Genomic DNA, 17279 nt, shown 5'->3' with positions numbered 1-17279 from the left:
AACTATGACCAAAACAGTCATTCTTCTACATTCTCTAATTGTGTTCACTTCTTGTAGATGAAATAATACTGAAGTTTAACACTTCATCAAGTTGCTGGGGACCGCCTGGAATCCCCTCAAGGACCCCTGGTGGTCCCCGGACCCCATGTTGAGAACCACTGGGCTAAACGATACGTTGGAGTAACCCTTTCTAAATCTGTACGAAATGTGAAGAAGGACTTTTGCTTTGTAATTTGTAAAATCTTTTAGCATGATAAGGCAAATATCATACTAGTAGTAACAGTATTCAACAAGAACAAAAGAATGCATGTTCTTGAACTGTCCTAAATTTTGGTTTATTCAAAATGAGTAAATTCCAGCCACCGGGATACTGTGCTGTGTGTGTATATATATATTTATTTTTGACTATGCGTGTGATATTGTAACCGTGATGAAAGCTTTTACAGCCGAAAAAGGCCTTGGTTGGAACATTACAAGGTTGTCCAATTGTTCCCCAAAAGTAGGTGAATTCTTTTCATGCCACTGGGACTCAGCCATGGTGTGTTAAGAAAAGGAAACCCTGTTGCCACGCTGCAGGTTTTATATGATAAGAGGGGTTGAAGGACGGGACGGTTTAAAAAAAAAAAAAGTGTTATTTGTTGGAGTTTTTGTGTATACCTAGTCGTCTACTGGTACATTGTGAAGTAACAACTAAAGGTATGTTGTTTTCCAAGAAGTAATGGGATTTCGATGTTAAAATTGTGCACATTTGTGGCATTTATTATTAAATAGGTGTATGTTATGTAAGGCTGGGTATTGGCAAGGACCTCACGATACGATACGTATCACGATACATGGGTCACGATACGATTGTATCACGATACATTGCGATACGATACATATTGCGATACATTGCAATACTCTACATAATTTACTGAAAATGTAAAAATGGAGCTGAAAATACAACTTGCTGTGTACCACCTGGGTAGTCTAATATGTACATCACATTATATTGATAACTCAGCGGACAAATTGAGTCAAAACTATTTAATTCTAAGGGATTTGAGGGAAATTTAAGGACATTTTAAATCAGTTTAAAACATGAATAATTTTTTTTAATGTCTCGATACGAGGGGCTGGAAAATCGATACAGTATCATGGAAAAAAATATTGGGTAACACTTTATAATAACCATTATTAATAAATGGTAAATTGATAGTTAATTAAACTTTAGTTAATAGTTATTTTACTGTTAACAAACAATGAAATGATCATTAATAATGTTTACTAATTATTAGTAATGCTATAATTTATGTTATTTTATCATTTGTTTGTGTAATATAAAATCATTTGTTTATAAATTATATACTGTATCATAGCTTTTTACCCTTTTTACCGTCTCTTATCAGCTATGATACAATATATCATTTATAAACAAATGATTTTATATTACACAAACTAATGATAAAATAACATAAATTATAGCATTACTAATAATTAGTAAACATTATTAATGATCATTTCATTGTTTGTTAACAGTAAAATAACTATTAACTAAAGTTTAATTAACTATCAATTTACCATTTATTAATGATGGTTATTATAAAGTGTTACCAAATATTGCAATACTCAGCTGTATCGATTCTTTTGCACAGCCCTAATGTTATGATATGGCGACAGAATTTTCTTTTCCCCCTTTTGAAGTTCTTTGTCTTTCTCTCACCCCCCTCCCTTCCCCTCCCCTTCCCTCCCTCCTACGCCCCGTCCCTCCCCGATCTCTCCCCAGGGGGGTGGAGCCCTACGACCCCCCCACCACGGTGCTGGTCCAGCGGCACGAGCCCCAGGGCGTCTCCACCGTACTCAGCAGCACCGACTTCTTCCAGAGCGAGCAGCACCGCACGGTCATCCTGGAGCGGGTCGACAGCTTCCAGCTCCGCGACAAGTACATGTTCGCCACCACCACCCGGGTAAGAGCATGATATGATACGGTTCAATATGATTTTTGATATTTCAGTATTATCTGCAGGGGTGAATAGCAGGCACGGGACGATATGACCTCATGATACGATTCGAGGGATTTTCGATATGCGATACGGGTGTCACGGTTCGATACAACGATACGATGTATTAGATAAAAGTTCAATGACAACAAAGTCTGACTGCAGAATTATGTTAATTTTTGAGTGTCGGATCTTTCTAGCGATGGCATTGGCTCGCTAGAATGTAGGGCTGGGCAATAAATCGATATTATATCGATATCGTGATATGAGACTAGATATTGTCTTAGATTTTGGATATCGTAATATGGTGATATGGCATAAGTGTCTTTTCCTGGTTTTAAAGGCTGCATTACAGTAAAGTGATGTCATTTTCTGAACTTACCAGACTGTTCTAGCTGTTCTATTATTTGCCTTTACCCACTTAGTCATTATATCCACATTACTGATGATTATTTATCAAAAATCTCATTGCGTAAATATTTTGTGAAAGCACCAATAGTCATCCCTGCAATATTGTCGCAATATCGATATCAAGGTATTTGGTCAAAAATATCGTGATATTTGATTTTGTCCATATCGCCCCCAGCCCTACTAGAATGTAAACAACAATTTTGAAATGTCATCACAAAGTGCAAATAATCTAATTTGGATGGAGAGCTTGTGAAACTGTGATGGCCAAGCCGTCTCATTTGTGATTACTACAGCAGCAGAATAAAATCAAACTAATATTGCGATTCATTTTTCTGCCCCGCGATACGTATTATCACATTTTTTGAATTCACATATCTTGAATTTTCGATATATCGTCCCATCCCTAGCGAATTGATAATAAAACAGTACAGTGTAGCTTTTTACCTTCGGCAGCAATGTTGGAAGGAGCTTGTGCTTTCACTGTGTCTGTTTCTCAGCAAGATATCACAAGAAGCTTCTGGGTAGTATTGTGATACATGATTATGTGCATCGGTGATATGGATTAATATTTCTATTTCCCTTTATTAGGCAGATTAAATGTCGACAGTGTAGACTTCTGTTTAAGAACTGAAATAACTTGTTATAACATGTTATCATACACAGTGGAAACTCAGCCCATTGTAAGTTGACCTTAAATGAACTACTCCTCTGTAACCTACTCTTCTGTAAAGTAACAAGGGTGGCAAGTGTCAGAACAGCATTTGCAGAATTGATTGAAATTGAGTCTTTAGCGTTACGGATTTCCCATTCAAAACAGATAGAGTGCTATCTCTATATATCAGTGATTCTCAACCTTTTTCATATCAAGGACCCCTAATGTAGTCCACATTAAGGCCACAGACCCCCATTTGATGAGATTTTGTCTCTCTGACCCAAATCTGAGAATATTTGTATTACTAGATATGATTTTGTCTAGAATTCCATGACTATCTGTATTGTAGGTAGAGAGATAACAGAGAAACTATGATCAAAACAGTCATTCTTCTACATTCTCTAATTGTGTTAACTTCTTGTAAATGAAATAATGCTGAAGTTTAACAATTCATCAATTTGCTGGGGACCCCCCCTTGGAACCCCCTCACGGACCCCCGGTGGTCCCCGGACCCCACGTTAAGAACCACTGCTCTATATGCTACCGTCTCCGATAACAGTCCCTCACCTACCGAATGCAGCCACTTCCTGCTATTCATCCCTACCGTCTTTTCATACGCACACATTTTAACACAGACGTGGAAAAAGCCGGTTTCTCGACTTTCCCCCCGTAACGTGCCGGGAACAATAGAAGCAGTCAGATCAATATTTGGTCGGCGATGAGATGCGGTGCTGTGTGTTTGGTCGCTGTTAGCCTTCCCCCCCCCCCCGGTGTTTGTACAGTGAAAGTCACAGTCAGGGGAGAGACAGACAGACAGACAGCGGAGCAGATGGCGGATCGTGATTTGGATCTCGGCTCTCTCCCGGCTTCGCGAACCGCGTCGCAAACAGCTTCTCCGGCCCCTCTGCGTCACATGTCGGGCTTGGCGTGGGCCGCGGCGTTTTAAGAAACAGTTTATTGTGAAGGGAGGTTCGGCTGTGAGGGATTCGTCTGATCTGTTAATTGATATCAGATGGTTAGCCATGCTGGGCCAGTGCGTCTAGCTGTACTGACAGGCAAAAGCGGGAGCGACAAATAACAATTGCTCTTGTTGCCGTAATTAAGTAGCCTTTTCATCTACTTTTTAAACATTTTTTTCGAAGTTAGTTATTTTACTTTTACTCAAGTATGTGTTCATTGAAGTGTTGTACTTCACTACATTTTATTTTAAGTTGCGTCCATTACAGCAGTGGTTCTCAACGTGGGGTCCGGGGACCACCAGGGGTCCTTGAGGGGGTTCCAGGGGGTCCCCAGTAAATTCATGAATTGTTAATTTTACCATTATTTCATTAGAGAATGTAGAAGAATGACTGTTCTGATCATAGTTTCACTGTTATCTCTCTACCTACAGTACAGATAGTCATGGAATTCTGGGCAAAATCATATCTGACATTAAAAATATTCTCAGATATGGGTTCAAGAGACAAAATCTCATTAAATGGAGGTCCGTGGCTCTAATGTGAACTAAATTAGGGGTCCTTGTTATGAAAAAGGTTGAGAATCACTGCATTACAGAGAACAGATTTTCATTTGGAGCATGTGGAGGAAACGTTAAGCTAGCTGTAACATGAAATGCTCAGATTTATCCATGATAGTAGCTCAGTTAACATCCATAACATTTTTCACAGATTGACTAATGACATGAATTTTAGAATCCTATTTTTGTAATGCTCACATGCAATATCGCATGTTGAACTCTGTCCTCTCATCCTCTTTACATTGCATCAGAAAGATGATCTGTAACAATGTTTTTGTTTGTTTTGAAGTAACTTTTACACTGAGTTTTAAATGAGCTACTCAAGTGGATTTGTACACCAGTGGTTTAACTTCTACTCAAGTAACATTTCTGCTTCAGAGGGATATTTGATATTTTTATTTATATGCTCCCCTTTCCAGCGCTGAAATACTAAATCTGCTGCGATTTGAATGAATAAGTCGAGGTGTTGCTGTCTGCTCTGCTGTTTGCAATTAGCGACATTTGACAGAGGAAGGAAACGGACGTGTGCAGTGTGTAGGTGTGTTTGTGCACAGTGCATGAATGTGACTGTCAGCGGAGATGCACGTGCTTCTGAGTGTTTGTGTCTGCAGGAGAAGCTAAACGGGCGATGCTATTTCCTGTGTAAACAGCAACAGGCGGTGTTCAGCGCTGGGCTAATGAGGTCAAACCAGTACAGCGAGGCCTTCATTTCCAATGGCTAATGTGGTCAGACCACATGAGTAATGCTCATTCACAATTACTAATGTGGCCAAAGCAGACACAATGGGGACCAGAAAGGGTAATTCCAGTTATTTTTTCAACTCGGGCCTTATTTTGCTAGTGTTTGCCATCATGACAATTGATTGTGTTTCAAAATTTCATCACTTACTTCTCTGTAGAGACTTGCAGACTCCTCAGCTGCAGGGAGCATTGCTCTTCAATACACACCCACATGCAAACTCTTAACAGTCAAATCCAAAAAGCGAAAAAAACCACAACACAGTAACACTCACACCGCAGTTACACATCTTTCAATAGCTGTGATTGAACGATTAGCAGTACTTTTTAGTGTTGCTCACACACTTCCTTCTGCCACATTCGAGTCATATGGGAAGAAGGTGAAGAATGAGATTTCGTTGCTTCAGTTTGAAACCCTACTTTGTGTTTTACCAAATTCAAAATCATTTGTATTCATGAATTCAAAGTCAACCATCAATGAACTGCAGCAGACATTGCTTGCTTTTCCCAAGTAGGGTTGATTGTATTGGTGTGAATATAACATGTTGTGATGTGTTGTGCTGTGATGCCATGTGGATATATATAAAGGATAGCCCGCAAAAAAAACCCCACATATCCTACTTGCGATGACAATAACAGTTTTAACAGATATAACGTGAGCGCATAACAAAATACCACGACATACGCAAGGGTCAGGCGGTGGATAATCTGAAAATCAGATGCAGGCAGGTCCCTTTTTTTTTTTCTTTTTTCGTTTGACTGTTAGAGATTGCGTTGGCCCTTAAGTGTGTATTGGAGACCAGCGCTTCCAGCAAACTGAAGCTACTTGAAGTTCTGCAGTGAAGTAAGTGACTACATTTTGAACCCAATCGATCACCATGATGGCAAAAACACTAGGAAATTAAGGCCCAGGTTAAAAATAACTGTAATTATCCTTTAAGCCCCAGGTATTGAGAAGCCAACACCAAGAAGTCAACTCAGATGAGCATAAAATTGTCACAACTTGACTAACATATTGCATTAGCTCGCCATGGGATTGAAATGTGCCTCCTGTCTGTGTGTGTATATACAGTATGTCTGTGTGTGTGTGTGTGTGTGTGTGACATGTCTGTATGCGCTCTTGCAGTTTTATTCTAGCATGGACCGAAACAGAAAGCTCCAATTACAAAACAAGCCACTTATCAGGGCATCTGTGCCAGTGAGGCGTTTAGTGGCGAGGGTTATGGAATACACCAAGTGTTTTTGGGAGCCTGGCCCGTTGGTTAGCGTACCTGTTAAAGGAATAGTTCACCCCTAAAGAACTGGTCCCCATTGACTTCAAGTTGTTTTGGAGAAGGCTGCTACCAAGTTGTGCTGGCAACCTCCCTGTGTGTTATATGGACTAACACATTTCACCTGTGTTTCATTTGGCGTGAGGGTGAGTAGAGGATGACAGCATTTTCATTTTTGGGTGAACTATTCCTTTAACATACACAAAGAGAAGAGCATGGTGCGGATCACTTTTCCACTCTCTTCGACTGTTTTCTCCCCACCTACACACACCAGTTCTGTGCTAAATTATATCAAAACCAAAAAATCTACCCAGATGGAGGACAAAACCCTCTCTAATTAGAGTCTGTGGCCTAATACTTATCCATGTGGGGCTCCTTGACATCAAAAAGATTTGGAGACGGTGATGAGGAGAGGGCATCCGGGACGGGGCCAAATGATATTGCGATCATTTGGCAAGGGGAGGCTCGTGCTTGTTTGGGCTGTCTTTCTGGAGCGTTCTCTTTCTCCCAGTGAAGGGTATTGGACAGTAGTCGTCTCCGGAACAATTCGTCAGTGTCTAATGTGATGAAGGAAGTCAGAAGGAAGTAGAAGGGAGGGCCTCTCTCTAAACATTGCTGAGTTTCAGATAAGCTCTGTGAACATGATTAAATGTTGACCACTGCAGTTAGGGGAGGAACGGAAAGAAGAGAGTGCAGGTTTTCATTCCAGCCAAACACTACGGGAGCTGAATTCACTGTAGGGCTGCAACTAACGATTATTTTCATTGTCGATTATTCTGTTGATTATTTTCTCGATTAATCGATTAGTTGTTCGGTCTATAAAATGTCAGAAAATGGTGAAAAATGTGGATCAGTGTTTCCCAAAGCCCAAGATGACGTCCTCAAATGTCTTGTTTTGTCCACAACCCAAAGATATTCAGTTTACTGTCATAGAGGAGGAAAGAAACATTTAAGAAGCTGGAATCAGAGAATTTTGACTTATTTGTCTTAAAAAATTACTCAAACTGATTAATCGATTATCAAAATAGTTGGTGATTAATTTAATACTTGACAACTAATCGATTAATCATTAATTGTTGCAGCTCTAATTCACTGATTAACTCAACTCAACTCAACTTTATTTATATAACACCTTTCATACAAGCATGCAGCCCAAAGTGCTTCACATAGCAAAATTACAACAATAAAACAATAAAATGTAAAAAAAAATCAATAAATAAGAAATAAAAATACAATAAAATAAACACCAGGGATAAAAATAAAGTAAAAACCAATGATTAGAACTTAAAAACTAAGGCTATAACATTACTCCAAATTAAAAGCCAGATTAAAAAGATAGGTCTTTAATTTCCTTTTAAAAATACAGAGAGAGCTTGCCATTCTGATATCCAGAGGCAGTGAGTTCCACAGTTTAGGGGCATAAAAACAGAAGGCACTCTCACCGGTACTTTTATGGGACACATAAGGAACATTTTAAAGAAAAACGGTGGAGGACCTTAGTGATCTGGCTGGAACATAAAATGAAAGAACATGTCTGATGTAGGGAGGAGCAAGGTCATTTAAAGCTTTATCAACAACTTTAAAATCATTTCTAAAAGATACAGGTAGCCAGTGCAGTGTCTTAAGCAGTGGGGTCATGTGATCCATTTTCTTTGTTTTGGTTAAGGCTGCAGCATTCTGAACCAGCTGTAGTTTTCTTATAGACTTTTTAGGTAATCCAGTAAAAAGGGAATTACAATAGTCTAAACGGCTAGTAACAAAAGCGTGAGTGAGTATTTCAGCATCTTTCTGAGTTCAAAAAGGTCTGACTTTGGCGTCAGACCGTCAGATCTGTGGTCAAAGTTGTGCTAATCAGTGAAATCAAGACAGTCCAGTACCTCCAGAAACTGCATGCAACAGCAGGGCAAGATCTTTCCCCCGCTTTAGAGAATTGCGTCTGCTCATAGTTGTGGCGATTGACCCGTCTGCGACCTCGCTCCCCTCCGAGCCCCGACCCCGACCTCGAGAGAGCTGAACGGAGCCGATCACGATCCGAGCGAAGCCGTCCGGAGCCCGGTCAGAGAGACCAGCGCGGCCCTCGGGCCCAGCCACTGTCCCCGGGGCTCGTCTGAAGACGGCCGCGGACGGAAGTGAAGGGAAAAGGTGCAGGCTAACCCGTCGCAAAGCATCAGCGTGAACGCTTCGCGATATTGGCTAGCCGTGTAAAGGCAAGCATAGCGATCTGTATTTTCTGTCATGCTCATTAGCTGGTAATGAATGATCCGTATAGACTGGCCTCAGTTACTTTCTCTACTCTTCTATCTTCGGTTTGCACTAATAGGATTAGAATAATGGAATATCACAAGCACTTTTGGCAGTGCCAAGCTGCTTAGGCTAATTAAAGAGCCAGAAATGGAGAGTTTTATCTCACAATAGGGATGCTGAAGAATAGAGTGTTAATCAGACCTTAAAGACTCCAGCCTTTGGTCTCATTGAGCAGACCCAAGGAAGATAACGGGCTTAGGAGATGTAATGGGGGACGTCGATAAGGGGCTTCCCCTCTCTCTCTCTCCCAGTTATCTGTTGGATATATTCTTTCTCATTTTACACCATGGATTTTCTGCAGAGAAAGTCTGTGAGAGTGACAGAAAAGCAGAAAGTAAAGATTGCAACAACAAGGACGCCTTCCCAGGGCTGTAGTGTCCGGTCTTGGTCTCGAGACCGGACTCGAGTCATATTACCTACAAGTCCGAGACGAGACCAAGACCATCAAAAATCGGTCTTGGAAAGTTTTTGTATTGTCATTGTGTGGCTGTATGTTTTGTATACTTTTTGAAAAACCAAAATTAAAAAAAAAAAAATCGGTCTTGGTCTCGTCTCGGACTCGTAGGTAATATGACTCGGTCTTGAATTGGTCTCGGGTGAATTAACGTTACATAATATTATTGTTTTTATAATTATAGTCTCTTCTAAGAAAGCGACCAGCAGTGAATGACACAATTTTCACAGTTGATAAAGTTATGCGCCCACCGAAAGGTTTAGTGACTGCTGATTGGTGATATGCCAACTACCCAACCAATGACTCAAAAATAATGTCCATATGTAACGTTACTCCTGCTCTCGCTCTGTCTTTCTCTGTCTTTAGTCCTTCATCTTCGCCTGCTAGATTAATCCACTTCTAGTTAAGTAAAGGTGCAACTACTGTATCTTATGAACAACAAGCTGCCTACAATTGATTTTATCCTCAAAACATGCTAATTTTGTTGAAATGTCTTTAGAAACCTCCCTTCTATTTTAGGCAATAATCAAAAATATGCTATTTTAGTCAATAAATACAGTGGTCACCTTGGATAACACATTGCTATGGTATTGTTCTCGAATTGGACTCGTAGTTTTGCGGTCTTGGTCTCGACTCGGTCTCGACCCCCCTCGGTCTCGGTCTTGAATCGGACTCGATTCACCAATGACTCGATCAGGACTCGGACTCGACCAAGGCGGTCTCGACTACAGCCCTACTCCTTCCATCAAAGAGCATCTGCCTTTCCGGTGGCTTCTGAAGCCCTTGATTACTTGATTGAGTTCCCCCAACGCTTCCCTTTGGTAAATATTTCAGGCTGCTGAACGTTCCCGGCCATGTCTCCCAGCAGCTTTGTGCTTTTTTTTTTTTTTTTTTTTTTTTTTTTTTTTACACCATCAAATTCTACTGGAAATTGCAGGCAGAGGTAAGTGGTTGTTTGGAGCTGCAAGTTTCCCCATACACAGCGATTGAAAGTGTTGCAACATCAATAGAAGAAGAGGTGGTATTATTTCCTCTGGCAGCCACGCTAAAGCAATCTGACAGCGAGGTGCTTCAGTAATGTCAGAGAGAAGAAGGGAGGGAGTGCGCCGGATGCCAAAGCCACATCTCTAGATTATCACGCATTAGGCAATACTGAAACGGTTTCACTTTCACTTTGAGACAGCGGCGGAATCGTGAAAACCTCATTCCTCTCAGAACTTCAGAAAGCTCCTAAACGCTATCCAGGGATGTGAGGGTGAGTTCAGAAAAGCTAGGGGGAAAAAAGCATGGAAATGGTAATCAGCCGTTAAAATTGAATTGTTGCATCTCCAAAAAAAAGTCATATTGCTGAATGGGATCTTATTTAAATCTGACTGGTAGTCCTTTGGATAGACATAACAGGTCCAGCCTGCAACTCGAGAGCACAGCCAAGCCACAAAACAGACTCGGGCACTATGATTTAGCAGCACCCTGTTAGTTTATAGACAGGGTCGGAGAATAAAACAGTAGGATGTGTGGTAAAAGGCCCATTATCTCTTAACCATTCTCTCTTAAATGAACAGCCATACACCAGACCTTAGGGGGGACAAGGAAAAAAAAATCTAACCGCCCCTACTCAACAACACACTGCTCTGCTTTATTGCTGCTGCAGTACAAGAAAGGAACAACCGTTTTCATCCCTTTTTTTTTTGTTTAGAACAGTGATTCTGTACCTTTTTCACATCAAGGACCCCTAGTTTAGTCCACATTAGGGACACAGACCCCAATTTGATGAGATTCTGATGATATTTTTATTGTTAGATATGATTTTGTCCAGAATTCCACGACTATCTGTATTGTAGGTAGAGAGATAACAGTGAAGCTATGATCAAAACTCATTCTTCTACATTCTCTAATTGTGTTCACTTCTTGTAAATGAAACAATGCTGAAGTTTAACAATTCATTCCATTTGCTGGGGACCCCCTGGAACCCCCTCAAGGACCCCTGGTTTGTCCCCGGAACCCTGGTTTGAGAACCACTGGTTTAGAATGTGTGTTAGCGCGACAAAGGACAGAAAACACTTCAGATTCCGCAATACATAGAAAAAAATCCACAGACGCAGCAGAGATGCTCTTGAACAGAATTCACCAGACCGCTGATATAGACGAAAAAGCTGCGTCGGTCCCACGCAGTATTGCAAGCACACGTGAAGAAGTGGATTGCCCAAGGTGCATTGGGCCGGTGGGTAATGAATATGCAAAGCTGTATAGATGATACCTTAAATATTGCTGTGCAAAGCAGGCTAGTGATGCAGTAGAAAGGGAGCTGCTATCCCTCATCACCGAAGAGAATAGGGTTTATGGAGTTTTTACGGCTTGTTTTAGATATCAGTGCGACAAATACCTCGGGTTATGGTAAAATATCACTCTTAATAAACAAGGCAGCAAGTAAACATGTCATCCCCGAACCCGCCCCCCCCCCTCTGGGCCAGTCAATAACAAATGTCACCTTGTGATTGTTTATTGTGTGGGACTGGAATAGCTGAACAGGAGCCGGGTACAAGGAAATATAAAAGAGGTGTTGATGGTGTGCGAGCTTTGCAGGGAAGACGAAGTAAATCCAGAGCAGCTTATTGTTTGCCTTGCAATAAATCGCATAGCTCAGGATAACAAAAAAATACTAAAAAGCCTTATAGGAGGAAAAGGTAACACTTTACAATAAGGGTCACTAAGTTAAGGGTTAGTTAATGCTTAATAAGCATTAACTAACCCTTAATAAACAGTTAACTAATGTGTCTGGTAATCATTTACTAAATGAGCTTAAAATTATAAGGTTCTATCTGCCTTCAGGATCGTTCTGAGATATTGAGCTTCAAACTTTTCAGCATCCATTGAGTTAAATGGAGATGGGTCCTTTTGTTTTAGAAATGACAGACTCAAAAATCATTGTTTTCAAAAAATAACACCACACATATGTCAACAGGAACTCATAGAATAGGTTCATGTGACTAACTCAGTTTTGACAAAAAGGTCAGATGCCTTATAATACCAAAGATGACTGTCATCTTTATAAACTATTAAATAATGTATAAATTAATACCTTAGTTAACATGAACACCATTAGTAAATGACACATTAGTTAACTGTTAATTAAGGGTTAGTTAATGCTTATTAAGCATTAACTAACCCTTAACTTAGTGACCCTTATTGTAAAGTGTTACCCAGGAAAACTGAAAAAGTCTTCAAAATCTGATCAGCGGTGTGTGAGATATGTGACAGTTGGCCGGTATAATAAACAGAGATAGGTCATAGTATCCAAATTCTATTATTTACACTTGTAATAACATTTTTAAATTGGTGTTTATATTCTGGCGAGCCAATGCCATTTGGAGAAAGATTTGTGGCTCAGAAATAAACAGAATTCCGCACAGTCACTCTTTGTCGCCTTTGAACTTGAATTGAACTTTTATGTATCACATCATATCGTGGTTGTATTGAATCGTGAACCCCATATCGCGTATCGGATCGTATCGTGAGATAAGCGTACCATCCCATCCCTACTCGATCCTGAACTTTGTTGTAGGGACACGAAGGTCTAGATTTCATCGCTTACAAACACGTCACATCAAATGTTATTCTGACTTGATTTTCCCTTTTCAAAACTATTCTTATTCTGCTTTTTTTTTGGTTGATATCGGCACAGTTCAGGGATTTCAGGGTGTAGAAAGAGCTGTAATTTAGACAACATGAGCGTAGCATGGAATGTGTGGTTCACTGAGGGTTAGCAGTCCAGTCTCTGTGGTTTCAAAGGAAAAATAAATTGTCACCACCCCACCATCATATGTGAAAACGCATAGTGGAGTTTCTCCTGTCCAATTCCCCCTTTGACTTGCATGGCAAAATGGGACTAGAAAACTGCATTGAAGTGTATACAGTGAAGAAATAGAACAAAACTGAATCAAGAATCTTCATAATTATGAAATATGAGGTCTTAGTAACATAAGACAGTATTGGCCAGTGATGCAATTTAGCCCAAATTTTGGTGTTTATACATTTTTCAGTTTTTTCTTGTATAGAAATTTCGGTGACACTTTACAATAAGGGTGCATTAATTAGGGTTAGTTAATGCTTAACCATGAACTAACCCTTAATTAACAGTTAACTAATGTGTCTGGTAATAATTAATAATTAACTAAGGTAATAAATTATACATTATTTAATAGTTTATAAAGATGACTATTAAATAATGTATAAATTAATACATTAGTTAACATGAACACCATTATTAAATGATTACCAGACACATTAGTTAACTGTTAATGAAGTAATTAAGTAACCCTTATTGTAAAGTGTTACCAAAATTTCATATATTCACATACATTTCTAGATTTGTTTTCCACTTTGATAGAATGGATTACCTTTTCTAGATAGAAATCCGTAAAATAATTGCATTCTTACGTAGTTTCGTATCATACCGAATGTAACCGTCTGCCTTTCTTGTCTTTTTTTTCTGTCTTCCTGCATATCAGAACATTCAGGGCTTATGTCAGTCTGTCTCTATGTTTCTGTCTGTGCTTTCCCTCCACGTCTGTTTCCTACCTCCATTCTTTCCGTGGGTCTCAGCAGTGCCGCTGCTGCTTTGGCTTCCGCCTCACGCCAGCCGGTCGGTCTGGGGGACTACAGCAGATAAATCAATAGGCCCGAATAGAGGAGGCGAGATATGCTCTACCGCAGACACGAGATGCTGAGGCGCTCGCGGACACAAACGCACCGACGCCAATGTTCTCCGACTGAAGCTGCTGATAGCCGATGTTTTGTGCTGATATCCAAAATGCGACATTTATATTTGATGACCCAAAAAATGAGATGAATTCAGTGTTTCTGAATTCAGGGGAAAAGCCTTTGGAACAGCATTTTGACACCAAAACTCTCCGATAGAGAGAGCAGATATACTGCTACAAATATAAATACTAATGATCATAATGTTCATGCATATTTGTGTGGAATCTGATCAAAATGTCACATTAGAATCAATTCAGGTTACGGTTTTACTATTGACAGCTAGTTGCATCATCTCTATCATATCAGAGGTGGACGACACTGACTGGCTAATATCTGATTTTCAATAGAAAGCTTAATATCGGCCCCATATATTGGTCTAACCAGTACATCGGTCTACCTCTTACCTCCCAGACAGTGTGAATTGTGGATGTGCAGCTTTTTTTCCCCTCTGAATTCCCATCAGTCGTTCAGACATCTTTGTTCTACTCCAATTTATAGCTTTCTAAAGCCAGCCTCCTGCTAGATCTCCTCCCCTGGTCTTCTTATCTCTCCATCATTCTCTGTCTGACTCCCTCGGTGGCCTCTCTCTCTCTCTCTTTCTCTCTCTCTCTCTCTCTCTCAGCTTAGTCAGTATCTCTCTCTCTTCCTCTCTAGAGGGTGCTGATTTTAAAGCAGCAGGGTGGTCTCCGCTAATCCAGAGTGAAGTAATGAAGCCGATTACTCTCTGCGCGTTTGAACTGAGGCCAGTAACACTGGAACATCACAGCTGAGAGAGTACGGGATGGGACGGAAATGGAAAGGGGAGAGAGCGGAGAGAAACGGCAAAGACCGGGAATATAGTTGTACTCTGAAGTAGTGAAAAGGAGTGAGGAATGTCATTAAGAGAATAGAGAAAGCCTGTTAATAAGCAGAGAGGATTGGTATATTCGCCTAAAGAAAAGCAGCTTCCTTGCTTTTATTTCTATGAGTATAAACTAGAAGTAGAGATAAAGTGAGGGGGAATGGAAATGGTAGTTGATGCGGCAAGCAGTTTTGTGCTTTAAAGATATACATTACAGGAGATACTGATGGTTTTTCATCATCTCAGGCCCAAGGGTCCGGACAAAGATGGTATAATAGTGAGATGTACTTTGACCGATTTGTTCGAAGGGACGGCAAATGGGGTTGAACGTCGATCATAGCAGACGTACAGGATCAGAAAGGTTCGGTTTAAAGCTGCACTAGGGGACTTCGCAGCCCCAGCTGATGGCGAGAGGTTACTGTTTGAATTTTCCAAAAAAATGGAAAAACCGCATTACCCAGAAATCACGCAACGTGCTTCAGCTGTCATTGGCTGTCTCTGGACGGAGCGCTCACTTGCTGCTGTTTTGTATTTAGCTCTGAAGTTCCTACCCCAAATCCAAGAAAGAAAGAAGGATTCCGAAGAGGCTAGAGACAAAAGAAATGGCCATAGATGCATTTTCCCCCCCATCACGCATTTATCCACCATCAGTGCTTCAGCTGCCTGTTTAATGTAGTACAAGGTCCCCACGGGTCCTTGAAATCCTTGACAGTTTGTGAATTTGAGAAAAAAAATCAAGGCCTTGAAAGTTTTTGAAAATAGACATAAATAGACATGGGTCATTGAAAGTGCTTGAATTTATGGTAACACTTTATAATAACCATCATTAATAAATGGTAAATTGATAGTTAATTAAACTTTAGTTAATAGTTACTTTACTGTTAACAAACAATGAAATGATCATTAATAATGTTTACTAATTATTAGTAATGCTATAATTTATGTTATTTTATCATTCGTTTGTGTAATATAAAATCATTTGTTTATAAATTATATATTGTGTCATAGCTTTTTACCCTTTTTACCGTCTCTTATCAGCTATGATACAATATATAATTTATAAACAAATTATTTTATATTACACAAACTAATGATAAAATAACACAAATTATAGCATTACTAATAATTACTAAACATTATTAATGATCATTTCATTGTTTGTTAACAGTAAAATAACTATTAACTAAAGTTTAATTAACTATCAATTTACCATTTATTAATGATGGTTATTATAAAGTGTTACCGAATTTATATATTTTGTGCAAGAATAGAAATTGAAGTTCTTTTGATATTTTTTTTTTACTTAACGTTAGGAAATAGGCTACGGTCCGCTGTCTGCATGTGTGTCTCCTGCCGTCTGTGCTCCTTGTTTCACGCTCCACCTGCCTTGAGAAAGTGCGATGGTCACCTGCGTGCATGAGCGATTGAAGTCGAATATTCTCGGTGTGGTAACAGTAATTAACCTCGATCGGTGTCTCAAACTATGCAGTGTCGGGTCCTTGAATTTGAGGGAATTGGGCCTGGAAAGGCCTTGAAAAGTCCTTGAATTTGATGTTTAAGAAGGTGTGGGAACCCTGGTAGTAAAGTAGAACTGAACAGCCAAAACTGCATCACAAAACCCATGCCTCTTAAACAAATGGTTGCATAACTAATCCTCATGGTAGAAAAATAAGGTAAAAAAAGAGGGAGTTGAGGTGGAGAGAGCGGCCTTTTTCACCAGTTTGACCCAAGCCATTTGTCTCCTTTTCATTAGACGTATGATCACCCTGGGATTTCTGGCTCACTGCGGGATCTCTCTATTTTACCACCGACCTGTCGGCGGGCTACTCCCAACGACCAGTCCATTACGCCGACATTACGAAACAAAGCACGTCCCGCTCTCACGCGGTAAAAGAGCCTGCACAGCTTTATACGATGGCTGTAGCTTTTTACACAGGTCACACTGTAACGATAGGTCCAATGATTGTTCAGAATGACTAAGCAGTACTAGGACTATGCCTCAAGTCTAGAGAAGTGATTCTCAACCTTTTTCATATCGAGAACCCCTAATTTAGTCCACATTAGGGCCACGGACCCCCATTTGATGAGATTTTGTCTCTCAAACCCAGAATATTTTTATTGTCAGATATGATTTTGTCCAGAATTCCATGACTATCTGTGTTGTAGGTAGAGAGATAACAGTGAAACTATGATCAAAACAGTCATTCTTCTACATTCTCTAATTGTGTTTACTTCTTGTAAATTAAATAATGCTGAGGTTTAGTAATTCATCAATTCACTGGGGCCCCCCTGGAACCCCCTCAAGGACCCCTGGTGGTCCCCAGAACCCACGTTGAGAACCACTGGTCTAGA

General features: G+C 40.1%; 1 protein-coding gene across 1 annotated transcript in view; it reads left to right on the top strand.

The window, feature by feature from the left end:
• The window catches only part of LOC139639872 (sortilin-related receptor-like), a gene marked incomplete at both ends in the record, with an annotated part of 46249 nt that overhangs the window by 16236 nt on the left and 12734 nt on the right, over positions 1–17279 (top strand). Inside the window, one exon of the mRNA XM_071514016.1 lies at positions 1766–1946. Within this exon, the coding sequence (XP_071370117.1) occupies positions 1766–1946 (181 nt within the window). The remainder of the gene's footprint in view (positions 1–1765; positions 1947–17279) is intronic.

This window comes from Centroberyx affinis, unplaced genomic scaffold (genome assembly GCF_046629955.1).
Source record: "Centroberyx affinis isolate AG114_WGS23_722 - 3 ecotype Tasmania unplaced genomic scaffold, CSIRO-AGI_Caff_v1 ptg007887l_1, whole genome shotgun sequence".
Classification (NCBI taxonomy): Eukaryota; Metazoa; Chordata; class Actinopteri; order Beryciformes; family Berycidae; genus Centroberyx; species Centroberyx affinis.
Note: the sequence above shows the minus strand (reverse complement) of the source record. Positions and strands in the feature narration are given on the sequence as shown.